The sequence below is a fragment of the Phoxinus phoxinus genome, assembly GCF_949152265.1.
Source record: "Phoxinus phoxinus genome assembly, chromosome: 9".
NCBI classification, from domain to species: domain Eukaryota; kingdom Metazoa; phylum Chordata; class Actinopteri; order Cypriniformes; family Leuciscidae; genus Phoxinus; species Phoxinus phoxinus.
Genome location: NC_136884.1, coordinates 17,436,008 through 17,454,203, shown reverse-complemented (window position 1 = coordinate 17,454,203; position 18,196 = coordinate 17,436,008). Strand labels below are relative to the sequence as shown.

Here is an 18,196-nt window from a genome sequence, read left to right as displayed (position 1 = left end):
TCACAAAAACTGAAATATACAAGTCATATTTTACCTTTAACCTTTTTTCTCAATGTGACTGTATGTACTGTATATATGTACAGTCTGTATATATATATATATATATATATATATATATATATATATATATATATATATATATAAAACTTGAGACTAATATATATATATATATATATATATATATACTGTATATATATATATATATATACAGTATATATATATATATATATATATACTATATATATATATATATATATATATATATAAACATACATACATATGTATTATTTTGTACATTATTTTCATTGACACATCATTTTTTTATTTTGAGGTGAAATATGATCTGAATATTTCTTTGTGAGATTCATCCAAAGACTTACTATAGTCGCTTTATGAACAGACTTTGCCGTACATCTGAATTTAACTTCAACTTCAACGGTTTAAAGTGACAAAACGTTAACAAGTAACCGGTCGGTGTTCATCTGCACACATGAAATTCTTGGTAAAAAAAAAAATAGTTGGATAGCACTTTATTTTACAGTCCTGTTTTAGTATGTACTAAACTTAACCTTAATATTAAAATCCAAGTAAGTTACCTTATATTACTCAGTACTTTCTTGTACGAGTAAACAGTTGGTACACATACTGAAAAATAAAGTGCGACGTTTGACACCTTTCATATCTAACTAGTGTTTTCAAGCGTAAGCAAACCAATCGATTAGCCTCGACTGCTACGACAATTACAACCATTTTAAAGAAAGGCCATTTGAAACTACACTCTCCCCAAAGTTAAGTTTGGGAAAATGTTCTGCTAAAAAGACATGAAGCACACTTTGCTGAGAGGTGAGATTTACTGTAAGTGAGTTTTGAGTGCGACCGTGTTGTGCGCACACAGCAACAATGTAAACAAATGTAAAAAATAAAGGCGTTTTTTTTTTGTTTGTTTTATCAGTCTGAAAGGTCATTTGCACTGACAGTGATTTGCTGTGACAAAGCAACCAGGAGTCATTTTCAATGAAAGCTGTCGATTTCTAGCAACTCGAGCAAACAGTGACAATTGCCAACATGACAAAGTGAGCAAAGTATAACCAGCCTCATAACTTTTTAAAATAAAAAGTCATCTTTTTGAGATTTTGAAAGATGCGTAGTGGTGAAGAATGAATATAGTGCACAAGACATATAAACTAATGTGGCGCATTAAATCGCCAACTCCCATTGAAAATGAATGACTTCCTGTCGATTTGTTGCTGCAAAATGCCTTAAGTGTGAATACACTTTTTTTTTCTTCTTCGTATTTATCAGTATTTTTGTCTTGTTTTCCGGTACAAAATATCTAAATTTAGTTAAAAGACAAATTTACTTGTGAAGCAAAATTGTGTAAGAAAACAAGACACATATCTTGAATTCAGTTTTAAACAAAAATACTGATTGAGAAAATGAATCTTTGCAGTGTTTAAAGTGTTCAAGACGTCTGGTTGGTTAAAACCAGACGTGAAATCTGAATCGTTAACAGATGAGTACAAAAACACGAAGGTCGGATCAGTGTGCTCATCTTTTGAAAGCCAAAAAAAAGGGTCACAGTCGCATGACGAGAAGCCGGCCCGCATCCCTCCGGTTGGAAAAGTCTCTTTCTTTTGAGATGCAGAACTCTCGCTGGAATGTCAGCTCGCTAAAAATCTCCTGCTGGTCACGTCTCAAGCCTACGATCATCCAAATAACGGTCAATTACAGTTAGCCAGACAGGAAATGCTGGTCCCATACTTGTTTTTTCCCGAACGAGATATCCTCCAGAAGGATAAAAGGTGGAGTTATGTCTCAGGGTTGGCTGTGGTCATGATCTTCATGTACTGGGTAAAGATCGTCTCGAAGGCCTCGTCTCTGTGTATCATGGCACCAAAGACCAGTGGCTGCGAGAACAAGATAAAGCGATTTACTGTCAGACTTTACACAATTATTCATCAAAGCAACAAGACAGACACTTTCGTTATTTCAATGAGGGAAAAAAAGACATCAAATTGCTTTTAACTCTTTTCTCGCCATTGACTGAAATTTCTGGCTTTCCGTTTTTTTCACTGTTATACGGTAGGGGGTGCTATTACGCATCCTCTGAAAGAGTTCTGAATCTCCTGATCAAAAGACATGTGAAGAAGAAGCAGAAACAAGCAATAACATATGTATGGAAGCTTGTTAACGCCATAGAATAAAACAAATAAAAATATAATTGCGACTTTTTATCTCACAATTCAGAATTTTTTTCTCACAATTGCATGATATAAATTCAAAATTGCGAGTTATGAAGTCAGAATTGACCCTTCGCAGGGAGCTTGATTGACAGGTGATCTGACCAATCATACTTGTCCGACAAAGCAGTCAGGAGAGTTAGTAGATTAACATGGGAGGATTTAAAGTTGAAAAACGGAGTGTACTGACGCCTTTCCGCGGTTAAAACAACATTCCTTCTGATGTTCATTCATGTTTATTTGATGCTATAAATGAACTAGAAGGAAGAGATGATCGGTTCACGAGTGGCTTTAACTGATGCTCTACAGCGATCTGTCAGACACATTAAAGAGCCACAAAATCTTATTTATTGTTTAAATTTCTTTTAAAAAATGACCAAATTTGAAAGGTGAGATTTTGTTTAATATCAAAAGTAACGAAAAGTAACCTGGTCTGTCCTGTCTGTCAGTGTGTTGTCAGTGTCCTCTGCTCCGCGATGTATTTTTCACTGCGTGAGAATATGTGGCGTGAGAGCGGCGTAGCTTGTCAGACATAGCGACAGTAACTAAGGGGGGCGGGGTCTTTGTGAACGGTCAATTGTGTGATATAAAGTCGCAATTGTGTGTTAGTAAGTCTGAATTGAGAGATATAAATGTGCAATTGCAAGAAAAAAAAGTGTCTTTTTTCCTTAGAATTGGACTTTATAAATCGCAATTGCGACATTATATCTCACAATTCTGAGATATATCTCACAATTCTCAATAGCGTGTTATAAAGTCAGAACTGCGAGATATAAACTCACAATTACGTGAGAAAAAAATCTGAATTGTGAGTTTCGCAATTCTGACTTTATAACACGCAAATCTTTGAAATAAAGTCAGAATTCCCAGATGTAAACTCGCAAATGTGAGATAAAAAGACGCAATTGACCGTTCGCAAAGACCCACCCGCCCTTAGTTACTGTCGCTATGTCCGACAAGCTACGCCGCTCTCACACACACACCATGTTCTCACGCAGTGAACAATACATGTGAGCAGAGAGGAGGCGCTGACAGACAGGACAGACCAGGTTACTTTTCGGTTACTTTTGATATTAAACAAAGTCTCACCTTTCAAATTTGGTAATTTTTTTAAAGAAATTTAAACAATAAATACCGTTTTGTGGCTCTTTAATGTGTCTGACAGATCGCTGTAGAGCATCAGTTAAAGCCAGTTTTAAACATGAATAAACATAAGAAGAAATGTTGTTTTAACCGTCAGTACACTCCGTTTCTCAAGTTCAAATACTCCCATGTTAATCTACGAACTCTCCTGACTGCTTTGTCGGACAAAATGGCGGATAGCGAAGTATGATTGGTCAGATCACCTGTCAATCAAGCTCCCTGCGAAGGGTCAATTATCTTTTACATTTTTTTATTCTGCGACGGAAACAAGCTTCCATACATATATGTAAGCAGATGCATATGTAAAATAACGCGATTGTCAACATTAAACAGCATATACATAAAACTGCCTAAGTTTACTAAATGAAATGTCGACCCAGGACGAGCTGTAGAACTGTGAAGCATTGGTAAGTAAGTTGATGGACTGGATCTACTCCATCTGTGTTTTGATCATCGGTCTGAATCCGATACGACTTTGACAAAAACTTGTTTTTTCAGCTTTTAGCTCAAAATGTTGCTTATTTGAATGAAACTTACTCGCATTCAAGTGTTGATAAAAAAGAATGCAGATATTTATACAATAAAATATTCTGGGGAAATTTCCCAAATTGATGAACATTTTGGCTGGCAACCTTTTTTCTGGCGGGGAAAAGAGTTAAGCAGGACGTATTTGAGGTATATTCAACTCGCAACTGCGTGATTGTTTATATCATCACAAAATTTAACTATATTATCATCCAGATCTTTATATAAAGTAGGATATATAAGTATGTATTTACAGTATACTCGCATATGGTGATATATACTTTAGGTATAGCAAATCTCAACTGTTTGATTGCTTGTACCATTGCAAAATTAACTATTATCGCCCAGCTCTAATCTGCTAAATACGGCTCTAAGGTATTAAGATATTATAAATATTAACATTACGATTTTCTGCTTTGAAACAATGTGTATTGTGAAGCGCTAACATACAAATAAATTTGACTTGACTACCTTCTGTGTTGACGGTGTGGCAATGGAAATGCCCATTCCAGACCCAGGCAGAACTGATAAAACTTTATACTGTGAAAAAAGAAAAGCAAGAGTTATTGTAGAAGTAAGCGATTTGCAATAAACATTAAACATGATATGGTGACAACCCAGACAGCAACGTGGTGTCGGCCCAGATCCAGGACACATCTGGCACATGTGGATTTCACGTGTACCAGATGTGGGCCGGATTTGGGCCGACACTATATTTGCTGTCTGGGAATTCCTCAAAATGTCCTACTATGGGGGAAAAAAAGGATAATAAATAGAGTATAGCTCACTTTGGTCTAAAATTTATGGTTAAAATTTTCTTAGTTAACCTCCCCTCTGAGTTAACCTCCCCTCCCCCTCGAAACGTTGTCTGCCAATCTCTAGGAATGGTGAAGATCTTATCTCTGTACGTGTTTGTCATCAACAAAGAAAGAACGAATGTTTTTTTTTGCAAACTGGAACGAAGCAGAGACCAGGGGCTCCTTACTATCCGCGCTCAAGCTGAGATCGTTCGCCAGTTTTGTGGAACGGTACGCGATGCGTTAGTGTACATGTTTTCGACGCGTACGTTACACGTCTCATCCTGACGTCACGTGTCTTTACGGGATCTTACCGGGATGTGTGTGAACGCACTCACAGATCCCGGAAAATCACCGTCAGTGTGAATGAACCAAAATCAAACGATCCCGGGACAAATCCCTTTATTTCAATGACTTTTTAGTTAGAAAGAACACTGCACATACCTTCTGGATATCTGTGATGTCCACCAGTTTAATGACTTTGTTCTTCTTTGAAGACCCTGATCTTGAGCTGGAGCTCTCAAAGCACAGGTAGCTGATGGATGGACAGCCAATTGTAATTATAATGTTAAGTGCATTAACACACATGTTGATTCTATGGTACCTCTCAATCTGATATTATGTTAAACAATGGCATTAACGTATTCATAACGACATGAAAGAGATCTTCAGAGTTAGAAGAATCTTGCTGTGCTCAGCAATCAGACACTAACCAACAGCATGTAATCAGATTACTTTTTACAAGTAACAAGTAACAAAGAGTTACTTTTTCAAATGAGTAACACAAGCCACTTTGTTTGTTCATTTATTGACTGACAGCTCTCCTGTCCCCGTGTTGAGATGAATCGTGAGTAAGTCCAGAGGCGTTGTGTGAACATGATGGTTTTTGTAGTTCTAGACTAAATGTGAGCCTGAATTTACTCACTTCACTAGCACAAAAACATTCAGTGTTCCTCAAAATGAATCGAAACTTTGAAATGCAAACTCAGAATATTACGCAAACCTGCAACAATTAAATATGTTAAATGATACAAATATACTTTATGTATTTAATCTCACTTTATTAACCAATGTCTTTGCTGCTGACCTTCGATGACCCAATTCAACTCTACCAATAAGCAAAAGTGACTTTAGTTAAACATCACATTTATGATTAGATGTTTGTTTTTTCCCTGCAATCCAGAATGGCAGCACATCTGAAAAGTTTAGTTTGAGCTGTCCAAAAATATAACTTTTATTAAAACTGTTATTAAGCCCAGCTCAAGTGACAAAAAGTAACGCAAAAGTAATGCAACATTACATTACTTCCATAAGAAGTAACTAAGCAACACAATTAGTTACTTTTTAGAGACTAATGCAATATTGTAACATTACTTTTAAAAGTAACTTTCCCCAACCCCGCTGAGCAAATGTTTCTTACTTCTCAGTGACGTAGAGCATCCCGTTGCGAATGTAGTCGGTGGGCATCTTCCGGTCTCTGTTTATCAGACAGCATCTCCATCCATTCTCACACACTGAAAAAAAAAGACACGACTAAATCACTTGTGGATACACGGGTGGAAAAATAAAAATCTGTTTGGCATGTCCAACTCAAGCCTGTTTGGTTTTTGTCTATTTAGGTTTCAAGTACTTTTTTTTTTTTTCAGGATGCGGAGTCTCATAAGACAAGAACCAAGTCTACGAGAGGTCTCACCGGGCAGAGGTCTCTCATTCTCGGGCAGGTTGAAGATCTCATGGAATGCTCCTTTCTTTGTGTTGTGTGAGCGGCCAGGCTCTTCCTCTCGGGTCACTCCGGGCGGGATGGTGGCTAAACTGCTCCGTGAGACCACTGGCTGAATCTTAACATGAAAGAGAGGGATTTTATAACAACTCAAATGAACAGATTGCATTAACTGATACTTTTAGCCATTACATTAAAGCAAAAACATTTGACTTGCATAATGTGTGACATATTTCTGGTATTTATGATATTTACATTTATAAAGGATAGGTGTTTGAGGGGATGAACAATTTTTTTTCTCTCTTCTGGAAAAACATGCACTGATCAATCACTCACAATAGCAATTATACCATGGTCTGCCTGAATACTCAATTCTGATTGGCTGGAAGGTGTGCAGTAAAACCGTTTAATGGACAGATAGTGCCATGTCAGTTTATTCACCATTCTACTGTATATCAATGCACTGCTTTTTATTGAAGCACACGCACACATGTATCCCAGACAGCATCATAGTGTCGGCCCACATCCGGTACGCAGTGAATCCACATGTACAAGATGTGGCACGGATCTGGACCGACACTATGATGCTGTCTGGGATGTCACTGACTCGCACACAGAAATCGGAGATTGTGCTGTACACACACCAGTAAGTAATTTGAAGTAATTCAACTCACAGCTTCATTGCTAGTAGAGAGCACAACTCACTCACTCACACTCACTCACTCAATCACTCACTCAATCACTCACTCACTCAATCACTCACTCACTCACTCACTCACTCAATCACTCACTCACTCAATCAATCACTCAATCACTCACTCACTCACTCACTCACTCACTCACTCACTCACTCACTCACTCAATCACTCACTCACTCACTCAATCAATCACTCAATCACTCACTCACTCACTCACTCACTCACTCAATCACTCAATCACTCACTCACTCAATCAATCACTCAATCACTCACTCACTCACTCAATCACTCACACACTCACTCAATCACTCACTCACTCACTCACTCACTCACTCAATCACTCAATCACTCACTCACTCACTCACTCACTCACTCACTCACTCACTCAATCACTCACTCAATCACTCACTCACTCACTCACTCATTCACTCACTCACTCACTCACTCAAACACTCACTCACTCAATCACTCACTCAATCCCTCACTCACTCACTCAATCACTCACTCACTCACTCACTCACTCACTCACTCAATCAATCACTCACTCACTCAATCACTCACTCACTCACTCAATCACTCACTCACTCAATCAATCACTCAATCACTCACTCAATCACTCACTCACTCAATCACTCACTCACTCACTCAATCACTCAATCACTCACTCACTCAATCACTCACTCACTCACTCAATCACTCAATCACTCACTCAAACACTCACTCACTCAATCACTCACTCACTCACTCAATCCCTCACTCACTCACTCACTCACTCACTCACTCACTCACTCACTCACTCACTCAATCACTCACTCACTCACTCACTCACTCAATCACTCACTCAATCACTCAATCACTCACTCACTCACTCAATCACTCACTCACTCACTCACTCATTCAATCACTCACTCACTCAATCACTCACTCACTCAATCACTCACTAACTCACTCACTCACTCAATCACTCACTCACTCACTCACTCACTCACTCACTCACTCACTCACTCACTCACTCACTCACTCACTCACTCACTCACTCACCCTTCCAGTCAAATTTAGCGCTGAAAATATCAATGACAGCTTTAACTTCTGGCAAATGACCATGGTATAAGTGGCATAATTAACGGCTAGCAGTGTATTAAACGGTTTGAATGCTTCCCTTCGCGTCGGGTGGTTCTTTGCCTCCATGTCGTGCATGAAAACCGTTTAATACACAGCTAGCCGTGAATTATGCCTCACTTTTAATATGTATTAGGGAAGAAAACAGGTTTAATTTTTATTTCCTGTTGACTTTACGATCAAAACAATACAAAGTGCGTTCACGGCATGTCGTAATTACCGTAATTATGAGATTACGACTTGTAAAAAGTGTTCATGTCCTTGTAGAACTCATAAGCACAATTTGTAAACTAGGATTTTTCTGAGAGCTCCGATTTGCAGATTGATAGTGTTGCCATAGAAACACAATTCCGAGTCCGAGGACATGAACAACTCCGAGTGGGAAGTCACGCGTTGCCGTCTCGTAAATTACGACATGGCGTGAACGCAGCGAAAGTCAACATGAAATGAGTTCATGTGGGCGTCAGTAAGTCAGTGTAATGATGTTTTGAGAGAAGTTTAAAGGTAATTTTAACAACCGCCATTGAGCTCATTCTCAAGGGCATGTAGTAGTATGTTCTCTCTACAGATTCCCAACAACACAGTCAAAATACGTTATTTCATTGTCCTAAAGGCACACATTCAACTATTTCTACCTCTAATGATCTACTTCTAAGAACCCAAACTACAGCTGCATTGTTGTGTAAACCAGTGTTAGTGTAGTTCACTAAAACCATGAAAAAAATATACTGACATAACAAATAAAATTAAATACAATTTAATTTCAGCAAAGGAAACATTTCTCCTTTTCATTTAGCTTAAATTGATGTACTAAAATAACTGAAACTGAAATAAAATTACAAAAACACACAAGATTACTAAAACTAATAATAATAAAAAATAAAAAAGCGAATTCAAACTGTTAACAAAAACAATATAATAGTATCTCCCTGATACTAACATAACACTGGTGGAAACTACTCGAAGCAATCCTTTTCTATCTATTCACACACAGAGCAAACGCATCAAATAGTCTGTGAAAATGGATTCAAAATGGCACATTAGCTGTACATGTTACATTAATATGCAATAGCTACATTAGATTACATTAAGCAAAATCATTCATATTAAATTCTTTCAGTAGATCAGTCAATTAATGCTATTTTATATCAGATTTTAAATAAAGAGCCAATTCTGCAGAGAGCAAGAAATGCCCATCTGATATTACACCACATCATTATATTTTGGATGAAGAAAATAAAGACTGTTTTTAGGACCGTTAAGATTTGCGTCGTGACATAACTTTCATGACAATAAAGTACACCCCAACACACATTCTCATTACCATAATGGGAGAAGAAATCTCATTCCTATTACTGTAACACAAAAGATGATATAATCTTTTTTGCATGACACTAATGAGAATGCTTTTATTATAGTAATGAGAACAGGATTTTTTCATTATAGTGATTAGAATGTGATTTATCACATTAGAGTAATACGAATATTTTTTTTAATTATAGTTAGAAAATTAGTTTTTAAGGATTAGGATAATGTACAATATGGGAGCTTGTTTCTGCCACAGAATACAACATAAAAAAAAAGGTAATTGTGACTTTGTATCTCACAATTCTGACTTTTTTTTCAGAATTGCATGATATAAAGTCACAATTGCGAGATATAAATACAATTGTGAGTCTTTTTTCCCTCAGAATTGGACTTAACACGCAACTGCCACTTTATATCACGCAATTCTGACGTTATAACATGCAACTGCAACTTTATATCACGCAATTCTGACATTATAACACGCAACTGCAACTTTCTATCACGCAATTCTGACGTTATAACACGCAACTGCAACTTTATATCACGCAATTCTGACGTTATAACACGCAACTGCAACTTTATATCACGCAATTCTGACGTTATAACATGCAACTACAACTTTATATCATGCAATTCTGACGTTATAACACAAAATTGCGACTTCATATCACACAATTCTGACGTTATAACACGCAACTGCAACTTTATATCACGCAATTCTGACATTATAACACGCAACTGCAACTTTATATCACGCAATTCTGACGTTATAACAAAATTGCGACTTCATATCACACAATTCTGACGTTATAACACGCAACTGCAACTTTATATCACGCAATTCTGACGTTATAACACAAAATTGCAACTTCATATCACGCAATTCTGACGTTATAACACGCAACTGCAACTTTATATCACGCAATTCTGACGTTATAACACAAAATTGCGACTTCATATCACGCAATTCTGACGTTATAACACGCAACTGCAACTTTATATCATACAATTCTGACGTTATAACACGCAACTGCAACTTTATATCACGCAATTCTGACATTATAACACAAAATTGCGACTTCATATCACGCAGTTTTGAGAAAAGATGTCAGAATTCGCAATAGATCTCGCAATTGTGTGCTATAAAGTCAGAATTGCGTGATGTAAAGTCACAGTTGCGTGATATAAAGTTGCAGTTGCGTGTTATAACGTCAGAATTGCGTGATATGAAGTCGCAATTTTGTGTTATAACGTCAGAATTGCGTGATATGAACTAGCTATTGCGACTTTAATATTGCGCAATTCTGACTTTATATATCGCAATTGTGAGGAATAAAGTCAGAATTGCGAGATTTAAACTCGGAATTGTGAGATAAAAAGTAGCAATTATCTTTTAAAATGTTTTATTCTGTGGCGGAAACAAGCTTCCATAGTAAATTGTTATTACAATAGCGTTAATTTAGATGGTAAAATATGCCTAATTGTAATTAAATAAATTAAATAAAAGCCTTGTCCTAAAAACAAAAAAATCTATATATTTTTTAATATCTTTTGATTTTGTGGTGAAATATGACCTGAACATTTCTCTGTGAGATAACAACTGTGAGTTAGTTGAGGTTAAGTTAATTGAGCCACTGAGACTAAGTGGCCATTTTGATCCATTTGGCCAAAGACAAAAATTAATATCACAAGGTGCATCTAGATCCAAACACACACAGGTAAAGAAAGTAAGGTCAGCTGGTTTGATCACACACACACACACACAGGTGCTGGCAGAAGCACACCACAGTCCCTACCTTCTCACACCCAGACAGCTGAGAGAGAAAGACAACAGATTATATGTGATCGTCATGTCAGCGACTCTATACTGATGATGATTCCCTTACGAGGCAACACCCATCACTCTCATACGCACATATTTACAGTGCCTGACACTCTGAAAAAAAACGTTTTCAAAAGGTATGACATTTCAAACGTGAAAACAACCAGGAGGCTGCTGTACGAGCATGACATTGTCTCTCTCGGTCTCACCCGTCGAGACACAGTGGCATTGCTGCGCTCTTTCAGCTGAGGGTCCGTGGGCAGGTTGTTCCACATGATGAACGGAGTGTCGTATTTGTCTCGGAGTTTCGGGCAGCTCTTAAAAAGGAAGTCTATAATAAAGAACTTGATGCCTGCGTAAAGCCCTACCAGGGAAGACACATATACACACCATGAGAATGATAAACACAACTGCATTTCAGCACAAAAACTTCTATTTTGCAAAGATTTATTTCATTATTTTGAATACAATTAACTTTCATTTAATGAAAACACACTTCACTTCACAGAATGCTCTTCTGTACTAAATATAATGGACACAAAGTGATAAATGTACACTACCGTTCAAAAGTCGGTAAGATTATTTAATGTTTTTAATGTTTGAGTTTCTTATAAGGCTGCATTTATTTGATCAAAAATCCATTCAAATAATATTGTGAAAAGATGGTTAGAATTTAAAATAACTTTTTATAACTGTGGTGGAAAAGCTACATTTATATAGCCATCATTTAAGTCTTCAGTGTCACATGATTGTCAATGTTAAAAAAAAGAAAAGTTGTGCTGATCAGTACCGTATTAAATTTTTTTAACAATGTAAAGTATTTACTGTCACTTTTGATTAAAAAAAGGCCTTCAAAAGCCTATTAAAAGTACCGGTATTCACTTCTTTCAAAAACATACATTTTATTGATCCCAAATTTTTGAACGGTAGTTTACCTTGTCGCTAAATGGGGCCTATCTTGCACCCAGCGCAAAGGACTATGTACGCCGACGCATGTATCATTCCTATTTTGCACCCGACGCACAGCAGACTTTTCCCTCCACAGACGCACGAAAAGAGGAGGCGTGTTCCGGCGCAAACGTTCCCTGGTGCTATTTTGCAGTTTGAGAAAACAATTCCTTCATGTAAGTTGCGTGCGCCTGGCGAATTATAATAGCAATCCGCCGTGGAACAAGCGCGCCGGCTCTTAAAGGGAATGTGAGAGGACGCTCTGATTGGTTTATTTCACGTTACGCCCAAACCACACCTATGAATAATGGAGCGACTTCAGACCAACACATTTTAGATTTGCGTCGGGCGCAAGAGGCAGTTTTTTTCTCAGTTATTTTGCTTCATTTCCAGATTCAATCATAGGCTCGTTCTTACATACTAGAGCATGTTCGCACATGCACAGTCGTCAAAAACAGTGCTTTAAATCTCTTGACAAACTCAAAGACGTAAATGACATTTGTATATTAATGTATATTATCTCATGTATATTAATGAGGCAAGGGTGTAAAGTTACATTCAAGCTATTTTAAGGCATGACAACAACATTTTCAAGGAAAAAAAAACACTTAAATATGTAATTTTGGTGATCAAATATGAGTTTTAAGGGATACAATGATTGTATTTAAATATGCTGTTACACAAGAGACATGTCAGAGCCATTCAGAATGGCAGTGTTTGTTTGTGTTGCAGTGTTATTAGTGTGTATGGGGTGTTTATGTACATATGTGGGGTTATGAATAATGATTTACCGATCATAAAGCCCATCAGCTTGTATGGCAGGACGCAGGAGGAGATGAAGGCCACCCACAGAGCGATGTACAACTTCTGAGTGATCTCAGGCTGAACCCACATAAACAAACTGATGTACACAAACACATACAAAACATTCATTAATTTCCTTCAGGTCACAAACTAATTTTCACTCTCCCTGTACAGAGCTTTTGCGTTTTGCAAAACTCACAATAGCCTTGAAATATTATTTCCATCACCAGTTGTATGCTTGCTGGACAATTTTTGCATTTGTTTGTGAAGTTTTTAGGGAAAAACAAAAAGTTTTGCAAGGGAACGCAAAAGCACATTGATAATGTTGTCACCCATCTCATATGTTTCCATTACCATGTCCCTTTAAGGAGCCCGTAGTCCTACAATAAACGTTTAAGAGCTACTTACTTTTTGATTTTCTCCAAAACATCTGACATCTTACCAAAAAGATTCTGCAGAAAAATACACACAAAATGACATTTGAGGGACATGTCCATACAATTTCAAATCACAATTTCACATTATAAAATAAAAGTCCTCAAAAACTATGAAATAAACCATTTTACAATCATTTCCATCTATACTTAACAACTATTGGCTGCTTTTCCTTCGCAATCACTATTACAAACTAACTTATATAATTTAAAAAATCATAATAAGAAGCCTTTCAGATCAAAAAGATTTCAATATCATGAGTGTGTCCAAACTTTTGACCAATAATGTAAATGCTATGGACACCTTTAATATTTAAATGAAAATGTACCAAAATAAAAGCGCTCATGTGCACAAGCCTGTAAAGCTGATACCTGAGCTTTTTGTGCGACGTCGAGAACTAACTGAAACTTTTCAGACACAGTCAGGTCTTCCTTTGGAGGTTCCTGGAAAGAAAGACCACAAGGAAGGACATTTCAATATGCACAATATCAAAATAAAAGTCACTGACATGCACCCTGGAAAAACATTCCTACCACAGGTTCAGAAACTTCAGGCACAATACTCCACTGAATTCTCCATCCTCTATAGAAAAAACAAACAAAACATAATTAAATTGATTTGTTTGCGTTACATGAACACGTATATGTATGTTTATTAATATACAGTCACTGCATGTGCAGTACATGCACAGTGATAATGACTGCCGGAGTGCACAAATATGCTGACAAAAGTTGACAACTGATACTACTTTTGGTAGTATAGAAATTCTTACAATTGGCAATTTCAGCCAATACACAACAACATAGAAATTTAACTTAAATCTAGGTAACATTTTTTTAATTTAACCGTGATATTATTTGACCGTTTCAAAGCCATTCTAGTGAAAAAGCAAACGTTTTACCTGGCGATGAGGTAGTTCAACGACAACCTCAGAATGGCTAAGAATAGAAACAAAGGAATAGCCCAGCCATGCCATGCTGCATTCATATAAATCTGTGACAAAAACACAACACGCATTACATGGCTGTCCAACTGATGAGCAATTTAATGAGCAAGTATTTTTTAAAGTAAAACATTTGGTTACACTTTATTTTTTGTTACGGTGACACTTTATTATGAGGTGTCATTGTTACAGTGTAATTATACAGTAATTACTGAGTAATATTAATTAACTACATGTATTTACTATAAGGTTAGAAATAGGGGTTGGTTTAGGGTTAGTTGTATGTAATTTTGCATCATTTACAGTTATTACTACAGTAACGTGTAACAAGGACACTGTAAAATAGTGTTACCTTAGTTTATTTGTTACAAGTTGCATGTACTTACTAATATTATTATATTAGTTACATGCAAATAATTACATGCAAATAATCCTAAAACAAATACTAATCCTAACTATAACCTTATAGAAAGTACATGTTATTCATTAATATTACTCAGTACTTAAATGTATTATTACACTGCAGCAAGGACTCCTTAAAACATAGGGTTACACATTATTTTAAGGCGTCATTGTTACAGTGTAGTTATATATTTAGGTACTGAGTAATATTAAGCAACTACATGTACTTACTATAGTGTTAGGGTAGGATTAGGGTTTGGTTGAGGGTTAGTTGCATGTAATTATGCAAATGTACTGTTATTACTAAGTACATGCGACATATGTAACAAGGACACTGTAAAATAAAGTGTTACCAAATAAACTATCGTTTTTTGTGTGTGTGCATATTTTAGTGGTAAATATTAAGTAACTTATTTGCGTGTAAAAGGAAAGTAGGATGTGTAATATATATATGTATAATTGCAAACATAGAAAACTGATGAAGGCCACTCACAATGAAGGCAATTGCTGACGTATATACTGAGTGCCAGTTGGATAAGGCGGACAGATTCCGTAAGAAATTTGTTACCGGTCTGGCACCCCGTTCTAGAAAAAAATGAAAAGATAAACAAGTAGAGATGAAAAATCTAAACAAAAAGAGCGCGGATAGTTTCAAGAGCATGAAGTATATCAACAAAAACACAAGAACACTTTAATACAACAGCAAAAATAGACTTACTAAGTCGTCGCATATTTTCAGTTAATCTGAAAAAAAAAAGGAACAGTTTGAGATATCAATGTCCATGGCACAGTGGGGGACACGTTACCTTGCCTTCAGCTAACATCACTAATTTCTTCCACCAACCACAGCCGGTCTTGTATTTTTTTATAGCAAAGTGACACTTAAACCGTGTAAATCAATGCAAGCAGACAGCTGTGGGCAGCACACACTCAATACCTCTCTTCAGAGACAGATGGATGAACTCCATTGATCCCTGAGGGGACATTTAAGAGACATGGGCTCAATAGCCTCATGTATAATTGAGGCATTGACTGGACATCAGATCCAGAACGCCACAAACCACAAAAACCTCAAATATTAAGTGGTTTTGAGATATCTGTCTGTATGACATAAACCAAGTGAGGAAGCTCTAAAACTTTTGAATTTCTGAACATACTGGATTCTTTTTATTATGAGTATTGTTATTGAGTCCTGCTTCACTAGTTTAGTTCGGCGTATATCAATTGTAAATTCCAGTAGGCTGTACACAGCATGTTTGTCAGGGTTTTGTGAAGGTTTTTTTTTTTTTTTTTTTTTTAACTCTTCATAAGTTTCTTGGTTATAAAAAATAAAAGTCTTAAACCAAGAACCCCCAAACATAAAAACCTTTACAAGCGACTGGACTGTCTTGTTTTCAATTGCACTAAATTAGTAGCACAAAACGAGCTCAAAAACAAGTTAGTTCAGCTAACTTAAAAAAACAAGACAACCTATCGCACTCAACTTTTTAAGTTAACTCAACTAATTCGCTTCAGTTACTGTGAACTTAAAAACTTTTGTTCATGAAATGAGTAGCAAGTTGTCTTTTGAACCTAAAACTTCTTGTCAAGGCAACTTAACAATATTTAGCATTTAGGAATGCAAGCAGCTCCAGTCCTTGTTTTTTTTCATTTCCATGTTTTATTTAATTTAAGTTAAGTTAACTTAAGTTAAGTTAGCTACACTGTAAAAAAATTGCTGCGATTATTTATCACAACTTAAAATCCAACATTGCTTCAACTTTAAAAAGTATGTGTCCATGCTTTACTTAAAATATTAAGTTTAGTTAAATTTAGTTTAGTTTAGTTAAGTTGGATATTTAAGTTATCTCAACAAATTTTAAGTTGTTATAACTAATCGCAGCCACATTTTTTACAGTGTACACGACATGAACATCATTTGCCTCTTAAAACTATATAGTTTATATTCGCCGTTTCACCTGGGCTATATGTTCTAGAAAAAAGAGCTATATGTTCTTCTCATTGCAACTTTTGCTGTTTATTTGCCTGGGTGAAATGGGGTAAATTGTGTGGCTCTAAGAAGCAACTGATGTTCATCGTGTGATAGTGTTCGTCGTGTATAGTTCATTTTGAAAATCAAACATGGAGATGAAAAAACAAGGATTGCAGCTGCTTGCATTGCTACACATTCTTTGGTTGTCTTGACAAGAAGTTAAAGTTAAAAAAGACTACCTGTAACTCATTAGATGAACAAAAGTTTTTAAGTTGACTTTAACTGGAGCAAATTAGTTGAGCTAACTTAAAAAGTTGAATCGGTTGCCTTACTTTTTCAAGTTGGCTCAACTTTTTTCTTCTTTTTTTAAAATAAATACAATATAAATTGATAATAGTTTTTTTTTCTCCGTTTCCAAAAAAGGAGGCCAGCTCTTCAAAATCTGGGGCAGATTTTGAAGGCTGGACAACCAAAAATTAGACGACCAAGCTTAAATTTGACATGGTAAAACCTAACACTAACCCTCTGATAAGTACATCATTTGATAACTTTTATTTTAACAATTTTGAAAGTAAAAGCATAATTATATGTCAGTTTATGGATCTCCTCTTTGCCACTATACTTGACCTATTCTGACTAAAAGCATCCTGACCACAGGGGGGCAGATGTTTACAATAAAACGTTACTGGACAGAGAAAGAAGAACTATGGGAAATAATAACAGAGCAGAGTATTTTAGTTTCACAAGAATGAATGACTTCTTCCTGTACAGAGTTGTATAAAGTTCCACAGGTGATCTTTCTTCACTGACCTTTTAGCACTTAGTGGCTCCTCAGCCTCAACTGTGTTCTCCTCAGGCTGGAAGCGAAAATCCTCAATGTAAACCCCAAACCGATCATACAGCCAACTCTGCAGCCGCGAACACACCGTCTCCTTCTGCTGTTTGTCTACAGTGAGGGTTTAGACATATACTTCATTCAGAAGCCATAAGCAAAGCTCTATTAATCTGAATCCAGAGAGTCAGGGAGCTTGTGCTCTACATTCTCATTTCCTGCCTCAAACAAAAGGGGTCGATCTGGCCTAGTTGGTCTACAAATTTAGACAAGTGCCTAAAATAACAGCTGAAAGCTTCCCGGAGCAGAGATTTCAGAATTACTAACCAAAACCAGGCGGAAAATCCAAAACCGTTATACCGGATTATAGCCACTTTAACCCAAATGACTGAGACAAAAAGACTATTCAAATAGAGATTTAATAGAAATTACTGATTTTGTGGATGTAATTTACAAACATTTCCAGGGTTTTTAAGTTTTTAATGTTG

The 18,196-nt window shown here is 36.3% G+C and overlaps 1 protein-coding gene across 3 annotated transcripts in view; it reads right to left on the bottom strand.

The window, feature by feature from the left end:
• Positions 1-943: 943 nt before the first annotated feature.
• Positions 944-18,196, bottom strand: part of gramd4a (GRAM domain containing 4a) — a 57,498-nt gene continuing 40,245 nt past the window's right edge. For 2 of the 3 annotated variants that reach the window (XM_079622148.1, XM_079622150.1), the window contains 15 exons: positions 17,687-17,822; positions 15,623-15,648; positions 15,398-15,489; positions 14,461-14,552; positions 14,093-14,141; positions 13,931-14,002; positions 13,533-13,576; positions 13,112-13,221; positions 11,582-11,736; positions 11,347-11,364; positions 6,399-6,543; positions 6,126-6,219; positions 5,150-5,240; positions 4,380-4,448; positions 944-1,907 (listed from right to left, as the gene is read on the bottom strand). In XM_079622148.1, coding sequence (XP_079478274.1) covers positions 1,809-1,907; positions 4,380-4,448; positions 5,150-5,240; positions 6,126-6,219; positions 6,399-6,543; positions 11,347-11,364; positions 11,582-11,736; positions 13,112-13,221; positions 13,533-13,576; positions 13,931-14,002; positions 14,093-14,141; positions 14,461-14,552; positions 15,398-15,489; positions 15,623-15,648; positions 17,687-17,822 — 1,292 coding nt within the window. In that variant the 3' untranslated portion in view covers positions 944-1,808. The remainder of the gene's footprint in view (positions 1,908-4,379; positions 4,449-5,149; positions 5,241-6,125; positions 6,220-6,398; positions 6,544-11,346; positions 11,365-11,581; positions 11,737-13,111; positions 13,222-13,532; positions 13,577-13,930; positions 14,003-14,092; positions 14,142-14,460; positions 14,553-15,397; positions 15,490-15,622; positions 15,649-17,686; positions 17,823-18,196) is intronic. The other variant, XM_079622149.1, reaches the window with a different exon arrangement.